The sequence below is a fragment of the Crocodylus porosus genome, unplaced genomic scaffold (genome assembly GCF_001723895.1).
Source record: "Crocodylus porosus isolate Cpor-Errol unplaced genomic scaffold, CroPor_comp1, whole genome shotgun sequence".
Classification (NCBI taxonomy): domain Eukaryota; kingdom Metazoa; phylum Chordata; order Crocodylia; family Crocodylidae; genus Crocodylus; species Crocodylus porosus.
This window is the reverse complement of record NW_017728928.1, coordinates 6,248,339-6,257,192: the sequence shown is the minus strand read 5'-3', so window position 1 is coordinate 6,257,192 and position 8,854 is coordinate 6,248,339. Positions and strand designations below refer to the sequence as shown.

The 8,854-nt window shown below is 47.8% G+C and overlaps 1 protein-coding gene across 1 annotated transcript in view; it reads left to right on the top strand.

The window, feature by feature from the left end:
- The first annotated feature begins 7 nt into the window (after positions 1 to 7).
- The window catches only part of RHBDL3 (rhomboid like 3), a 107,636-nt gene continuing 98,789 nt past the window's right edge, over positions 8 to 8,854 (top strand). The window contains exons 1-2 of the mRNA XM_019542413.1: positions 8 to 120; positions 3,171 to 3,194. Coding sequence (XP_019397958.1) covers positions 28 to 120; positions 3,171 to 3,194 — 117 coding nt within the window. The 5' untranslated portion in view covers positions 8 to 27. The remainder of the gene's footprint in view (positions 121 to 3,170; positions 3,195 to 8,854) is intronic.

The following is an 8,854-nucleotide window of genomic DNA, read 5'->3' as shown; positions in this document are numbered from 1 at the left end:
GGCGGCCCCGACGGGCGGCTCCGCAGCATGGGGGACCCGGCGGCGGCGGCCGCGAGCGCGCGAGCCGAGGACATCGAGGTGCTGGAGCCCGCCGACGCGCTGCCCATGGCCGCGGAGGACGTGAGTGCCCGGTGGAGGGACCTGGGCTGGGGGGAGAGGAGCCGCGTTCTTCCCAGGGATGCTGAAGCGCCGTCACGGGCCAGGAGCTGTCCCTGGGGGCCCCCAAATTCTCACCGTCGCCCCCTCCTCTTCGTAGCCGCCCGCCCCCGCGGCCAGGATGGCAACTGGGCTGCATCTCTGGTTGACAGCTCCTTCTCGGCGAAGTCTCCCCTGCCCCTAAGGCTGCTGCGGGTCCCGGCTGGATGCGATGCTGCTAGGGACAGAGCAGGTGCTGGGTCAGACCCAAGCGCAGGAGTTCTCAAGGGCTCTTTCTGCACTTCCTTCTAGGTTTATAACACTGTATAATCCTGCACTTTGTAATCCTTCTAGGTTTCTGCACTTTATAATCCTGTTCTTTCTGAACCAGATGTGTCCAGCTGATCAAATTAACCTCCCCCCCATGATAACGGTGCCCTTAGCCAGCAGAATCTTCCTCTCTTTTGGAAAATACCTGGCCTTGAATTACTGACTGCTGATGTGGACTTTCCCTGTAGAAAATGCTTCACAGGCAGCATGGAGATGACCCTGCATTCTCTGTGAGCCTAAGGAGTGTTGTATATTCATTAGCTCACTGGGAGTTTTGGGTGTGCAAGGAAAGCAGGGTCTTTCTGCCCCTTCTACCCTTGCAATGCCCCTTAGCTGAGGGAAGCAAAGGCTCTTTTCCTGTTCAACTGATAGAGGAGACTGAAGCAGGCAGATGGCAGAGGGCACCGGAAAATTACTCTTCCAAGGCACATGGGCCATCAATAAGAATGAAAGTAAGATTTGTGAAGTCAGGACGAAATAACCCGAGCACCCTTTATCCTCTGATGTCAGAGGGGATGCACAAAAATCCTAAAGGGAAACCTTCTGAAAACATTGGCAGGTTGGTTTTGCAGTTGGATCCTTTCCCAAAGGGCAGGAAGCAAAGCAGAAGTATTTGGAAGAGCTGTGTTCCCAGGTCTGAGCAATACACTTTTAGGAATCCAGCTGGAAACATTAAGATCATCTCATCTGACCTGTGATACAACACAGACTATACAGCTGAGTGAAGCCTATTTGAAGAATATAGAGAGAGGAGAAACCCCATATGGATGATTCTTCCATGTAATATTAAATCCCCAAGCCCCTAGCACTTATTTGTCTCTGATTGTGTTTTCTGGTCCCTCTGGTTAGTGCAGTACTTGCATAGCTGGATTTCAAGAAAGAGTTTGTGTTTCCTTTCCCCAGTGGAAGAGATGCCTCTGAGCTGCTCTCGTCTGTAGTAGAGTCAAGTCATTAGCAGTTTGCTCCAGCAAGGAGCTCAGCAGCTTCACCTTGAGTTCAAGTCAATAGAGGCTGAAGGTGCTGGGCAGGGAGAAAAAGGATGCAGTCTAAGTTAATGCACATGACAGTACCTAGATAAGGGTCTCATCCTGCCTTTCTACATGACCTTGGGAGGAAAGCATTTGGAGCCTGACTTAACCCCACTCATATCAAGAGAATCACTCCAGTGAATTCAGTGGGGATTCGATCTACCTTTTTCAGCTCCTTTTCCCTGTCTGTAAAATGGAGATAACTTCCACCTACCTGCCAATGGGGTAAAGAGGCTTGTTTCACCAGGGAAGAGGGTGGCCCATCAACATCCCTGAAAGGTATCATTTATATGCAACCTGTACATGAAATGAGAGGGAAGATGGTATAAATGCCTCTCCTGCCTGTTCTCGGTCTGTAATTTTAGGCTAGCAGGCTGCACCCTATCATCTTTGAGAATTAAAATCACTTGTGCAGGGAGTACACAGGACCAAACTGGAATTCAGTTTGGAAACTCAAGGTATGCTCCTTAGCTTGTCAGACAAGACCTGATCTGCAATCAACCTTTATACTTCGTTACCCATTGGAGAAGTGGGGACTGTCCACTTGCAGCTTTGCCGTGATGTCATTACCGTGTTCACAGTGATGTTAAATGAAGACAGGATTTGAACAGAGTCCTGTTGAAAGCATTAGGCAGATTTACCGTGATGAATGGGAATTTAGGAAGAAGAGCCATGCAGAAAATCCCCAGCCTGAGCAATCAGTGGGAATCTAGTGAATTAATGTACAAACTATGCCCCCTCCCATCAATTTTTGGGCTTTGCCTACCACATGTAATGACATACTATTCACTCTCTATGTAAGCTCTATTTGACATAAGATAGAGCAGGTGCTTTTTTATGTAGAATCCAGTGCTAATTTTTTCCCATTTGCTGTGTTAGGTGAGTGAGTGAGTGAGATGCAAGTCAAGAGTGCTGTACGGTGGTTGGGGATCAGGGGGTCAAGCACCCTTCTGGCTCTACCTTTTCTTGGGACCCTGCAGCAGGAGTTACTGTGTCCCACCAGCAATGCTACATGGACGCTTCAACCTGCTTGCCCTGCCCTGAACAATGGAGGGAGGGCATTCTTTTATGTCAGATTGGACACTTCAATAGGGAGTGACATGTTTACTTGTGTTCCCTCTGCTGGGATGGAGCATGAGCCAGATGGGATGGGTGGGGAGAGCTTTAGAATCCAAGGTAGTCCAAAATGTGAAACATGGTTGCTGATGGGCATCATGAAAGACTCTGAGCCTGCTGAAGGCTGTATAAGCACTAAGCATGGACTTGCCATGTGCAAGGGGGACTCTTATGCACGCAGATCTGCGTGCATCCAGATTGTGGGGCAGCTCTGATGCCATTGGGCAGATTTAATAACTGTCCTTAGCACTTGACCTTTCCAAAGCATAGTGTGTGTGTTAATCCTCAAAATGAGTCCCTCCCTGTGAGAACTGAAACTGCCCCTCCTTCACCTTTCACAGATGTGGACATTAGAAGTAGGGAGGCTGTGACCTGCTCCAGGTTTTGCAGTGCATCACGGTTGGTATTGAATGATGCAGCATGAACGCCTGGCTCTCGGTCCACGTGCCCCCTTGGTTATTTGTCTAAGTAGATTTCTTAGATGCATTCTAATATCATTGCTCTTATACGTTTTTTTCTTTTCTTTTTTTCCTTCTTCATGCATTGCCTCTTACCTCTCAGCACTGGAAAGCTCTGTTCGATCAGGTATGTGAACAATGCAGATATGTTGTCGCTCTTTGTCCAGTAAGCAAGGCTCTAACACCTGCTCGCTCTCCTTTGTGTGTTTCCCTGCTTTGCATTTTGTTGTCAAACTAAGTGTTAGTATATGGCCCAGGTGAATCCAGTTCCCAATGGGCTGGTATCCACATCTTGGTCACCACTGCTACTTGCATTGGCAGCCCCCAGAGCACCCACAGTATGGAATGGGTTCTGGACACTGAACTTCCTACTAGACCCGAGTCAGAGCCGAGGCATGGTGTGGGCTGCGGGGGTTATACTTGCAACCAGTTGTGATTTTGCTGCTCTGTGGATGGAAGGACTCTCTTGCAAGTCAACAGCTTCCAAATGATCACTGCATGCTTTGGGCTAGATCCTCAGCACAAGGATACTGCTTGCTATACCCACATATTCCAGCAGAGGACCTAATCCTTTAACTTCCAAAAAAATGTTTCCATAATTTTATCAACTAAATATAATGAGTCAGACCCTCCATGGGTTTAAATTGCCGTAGTTCCCTGGAAGTGGATCAGTCCAGGTTGATTAATACTGGTTGAGAATCTCGATCCTAGAGTCTAGTTTTTTAAATGATGCTTTTAGATGTTTTTCCTAGCATAGCTGCTTTGTGACATTCATTTTGGCTGTCAGGCTGAAATGTTAAGTACGTATAACAAAAAAGGAGTTTGGGGTTTTTTTTTTAAGGGTTGGCCTGCTCCTAAGCTGTATTGCTATCTTCACATCCTAAACTTTTGTGCTTGTGTGTGCGTGTGCACATAAGTATCCCTGTCTGTAAGTGAGCTGTTACTCTTCCCCAGGCATTGCTCTGGCAGTACTAAAGTGCTGATGGGATTTCTTCAGTGCTTTACGAGTCAATAACCCTGCTCCTTGAATGTGGAGAAACTGCAAAACTGAAGGCTGTGGTGCAGTCACTCCAGTGGGTGCCCTTCCACTGCAGAGGGTTCAGTTAGCATTCAGCAAACGGTACAACTGCCAGTCGCGATGAGAGTCCATTTATAACCCAGTGAGGTACGATTTCTTATTAATCCATAAATCTGGGCTGAATAGCATTTGCCATCACACACCATAGCAAAGTGGTGGTTGGAGGGCACGGGAACGAGATCCTTTTAATGGTCAGTCACTTAAACCTGCAAAGTAGGTTTTAATTTGTTAGTGTTCCACTGAGTCGCGTCAGCAGCTCAAGTGCCAGCGGACTCGCTCGTGATTTGTTTCAGCCATTCTGAATTCTTTTTCTCATTTCAAAAGTTTGCCTTAATTTGCCTGATCCTGCCAACTCCCTGGCTGCAGTCTTGGAGCCCCTGCAGGCTGGGGGCCAAGGCTGGTAGCTGCCTCAGGCTTGGAGGGGAACAGGTAGGGGTGCAGAGGACTTGACTGAATAGCAGAAGTGTCTCTTTAAAGACCGGTTTGATGGTGGTAGGACTTGTGGAACATTACCCTAATGATGAGGGAAACAGACTGTAAAGCAAGTTCCCAAATAATTAGCCATGTTTCAATGAGGGCTGCAGCTGGAAATTTAAGCCCTGTCCATAAGGCTTTATTATCAGAGAGAATGCAGCTTGTGAAAAACCAGTCCCAAGTCCCAAGTAAATCAATAAAGCCCTTGTTGCCTGTGGGCAAAAGCAAAAGGCTGGCGTCTTCCTTCAGTGTTATATCAGAAAGACAGAAAACCCATTAGCTGTGCAATGAATAGTGAGATGCCGTTCGTCATGAAACACGCTCCGAATATCTAGGAACTCACTGCGTCAACAGAGGGGTCTGTGTTTTGTTTGAACTCTGGCTGGAGTCTGCATGAAACATGAGCACAATAGAAGGCCCCCTGCTGCAATGGCGAGAGGACATACATGCACTGATGTCCCTGACAGTTACGGCTCCGTTACCATGCAGTGCTAAGCACGAGTCCCTCTGCATGTTTGCCTGGAGGAGGAACAGGTGCCTGGGAATCCTCCTGCCAGGCGCACTCAAATAAGGGAGGAATTGTCCTGCCCGGAGCACTGGCCTCTTAGCTCTCTGATACTGGTTTCAGTGCGGTGGTGTCCTTGTTCCATGTCTGCCTGTAAATCTCTCCATTCACCACGCTGGGGGAGAGCAGTAGTACTAGTGACTGGAGGGGACGGGGTGAGCAAAGCAGATGAAAACTCTAGGGAGAATGGGAGAATTCACAGTGGGAGAGGTGTGATCTGGGCTGTGATTGCAGGGGTGATGGCATGCGAGGGTCAGGGGAGTAGCTGGAGCCGGTGGTAGTTTGTTACCATGTGAAACATCATAATAAAAACATTTTTCCTCATAATTTGTAAAAACTTCTTTTTGGGTTTCCCCTAAAACTTGCAGACTTCTTGGTTCAGATGTACAACATTGGGAGGTTTGGGTTTTGTTGAAGACTCGGACATTTCCTATAAAAGTATAACTCTTGTGTTTAAAACAAATCTGTTTTTAATCAAAACAGGAGGTTTTAATCTAAAAAAAAATTTTTTTGTTGTTGATGAAAAGCTTTTGGCCAGCTCTGTTCAATCTCACTGCTCACCATAAGTGATCCATGTCAGTGGCCCCTTCTACAGGGGCAAATTGCGCCTCGGACACCAGGCTGAGAATGCCAGTGCTTAGATCTAAGGTCAGCACTTATTAAATTAGGGTCTAATGACCGGCCAAATACTGTCAGTTGACTGGTCAACTGACTGCATATTTTTTGACCAGTCAAAAATTACAGCCATTTTACATAATAACTTTTTTTTTTAAGTGTTCTGGACAAAAATACGATTTTTTAATTGTTTTTGACATATTTCTTTAATGGAATAATTGTGCTTTTTCTGTGTATTTGGACCTACTGGCAACTTCTTACAATGTTGGATCGATATTTGACTGGTCAGTTGACCGAACATTATTTGACCAGTCAAATACCCAACTCTAGCTTAAATGCATAGAAGATCTAGCCCAGATGGGGGTTCATATCTAACTACTGCTCTGTGAGGATCTAATAAATGTCTCTGGGGTAAAATCCTGGCCTTGCTGAAACCAATGGCAAAATTGCGCTGAACTCAGTGGTGTTGGGATGTCACCCGTGGATCCTCCTGGAACTGAGCAGCCAGCGTTGCAGCTTAGCAGTTGAAGGGCAGTGCAGCTGCCACTCCAGGTGCTGCTTTTGAGGATAGTTTTATTTTAGGGACATGGCACAATGTCACTTTTATATGGTAATTGTACATGGATTCGTGCATTTATTTATTGTGCTCATAAACACCCTCCACCACCACCCAGGCCGTTGCTCTGCATCTGCTGCCTCTTGGGGGGCTCAGTTGCTTCTGAGCTCTTTGCACATTCTTCCCTGTTTTGACTTGAGACTTCGAGCAGAGCCAGCTTGCTCCCTTCCCCCCATCAGGTCTCTTGGCTTTTCCTTTGTAGAGGACCCCTGTTTTTGTTAAGCACAGAGACGGATTATGTGACGGGTGTGACAGCTTTGGGGAGCAGGGTCTGGCAGTGTGAAGGTGGATGTGGCAGTTGTCCTTTGTTTTCCATTAGTAACGATTTGCACTGATTCTCTTGTTCTCATGCAGGCATAAAGGGAGGTTGCCCAGTTCTCATGTTGGGGCAGGGTTCACCTGGTAGTTCCAGCGGAAGGCCTCTTCCCCGATCAGCTGTTATCTCAGACAGATATTATCTAGCCCTCTTTGTGCCTCAGTTATCCCCATTTGGGGACTACGACTCTGTTTTTGGGGGTTGAAATCCTTGGATATGTGCATAACAAAAGACCCACAATTGTGCTTTTCCTCTGGAGTATGGGCCTTTCAGAACCTTATTAGTCAGGATTTGAACCCAGCAATAGACTGGACCAGACCCCAGTTTATCCAAGTCCCTGCCATTTAAACTACCCAGAAGAGGGATTCCTGGTGTTGGCTTCCCTCCTTCAGGTTCTCCCTTCCTCTTGCCCATGGCTTGGAGACTATCTCTAGTGACTTGTTTGTGTAACTATGCATTCAATAGATAAGAAGCTGTAGCTCTTAGCTAGACTGGCATGTCGCGGTTCTCTTTTGGTGCAGCCTGCATTTTGTGTGGTAGCATGGATTCCTCTCTGAATTTGGTGCGTGGGTGGGATGGTAACAGATGAGCAGAGATTACCAAGAATCTTGAGACGTGCAGAATTAAACTCTGGCTGTGTGGGCACCTAGTGGAAAGCCAAGGTTCAGTAGCAACACTACTGAGACATCCTGGCAGATCATGGAGCTCCTATCTGTGCTAGGAAAAGCTCACCTGTGATCACCGGATCAGCATTGGGAGCACCCAAATCCAACATACCTGGTTCAGAACCCCTGGTGGTTCAGAACCCCTAGTTAAAAATTGCTCTGACTAAAGCCTATTTTCCTCCTGGCCAGAGAAGACAGGTCTGTGTCCTGCAGTGGTGGAGACCCAAATGCAACAACCTTGTGCTAATATATGGAGAAGAAGGACTGGACTGTAACCAGAAAGTGTAAGTGAACAGGATGAGCCTGCTGCAAATATCAAACAGCCTGGCCAGGAGCTTGTCAGTGAAGCAGTTGAGTTTTTTCAGTGCTAGGGCTGGTCCTGTGTCATTGAGAGTGCAAAGGTCTTTGTAGAATAGGGCTTGCTATAATCTAAGCTGATATGCCAGGTACTATTGGCTGTACCTGGAAAAAGTGGCCAAATGGTTTAATGTGAGCAGTTGGTACAACATTTTTGTATGGACAGGTTCACTTTTCTCCTCTGTAGACATGCATGCTTGTCTTCAGGGTTTTCCTTTCAAGAAAAAATTTTGGAGTGGAAAGGGCTTTTAAAAAATGGGCGGGCTGACAACCTGATCTGAAGCCTGATAAAGAGATGCCCACAGGCAAGACTGAGTTGTAGAGCTGGCATCGCTCTTTTTCCCTGTCTGCCTTCCCAGTTGAATTTGGACACTTGGTAGGAGTGCCCAGGGATTTATTTCCCCACCCAACTCCCAACCAAGGAAGGGAGAAAAGGACTTAGAAGTGAGCTGAGCTCATTTGGCAGTGCACAGAGGGGCCCCTGTATTCGCCCCACACCCTGGCATCTAATCTCATTTGCAGTTTTCAGCGTGGCCTTCTGGAGGAGGAGACAAGGAGACAGAATAGATTAGTCTGGAGCAGAGGGCACTGGCAGAGCACCTGCCTCTGCCCCACCACCTTTGGGAGGGGGCGAGAGGGACAGCGGGGCGTGTGTCATCCGCTGCTCTTTGAGGCACTCCCTCCATGGAGCACACGATTAATGAGTCAAGCGACACTCTTTTGTGAGTGACAAAGACTCGAGGTTTCAGCAGGGCTCTCGATCCTCTTTCTTCCCAGAACCACCATCACTTTAAATTTCTCAAGTGGGGCTGGGGCCACGGCCAGCCGCTGTCTGGAACCACAATGCTTCCCTTTCACTTCCCTCCCCCAGGCGCTGCTGACCTCTGTCATGCAGTGTTAACCCTTTCGTTCCTCCTGGATTGGAAAATTACCCTTGGACTGTATTGCCCCCGTCCTTGTCAGATGGAGGGGTCTTTCTCTGCTGGGTGTGGGAGGTGTTCTGCCCTTACTGCCTCTCCAGCTCTGGGCTTTCTCTGAGGGCCTCAAAGCCTCTCAACACCCAGTGCTAACAAAGGGGAGACTTAGCACATTCAGGGCAAG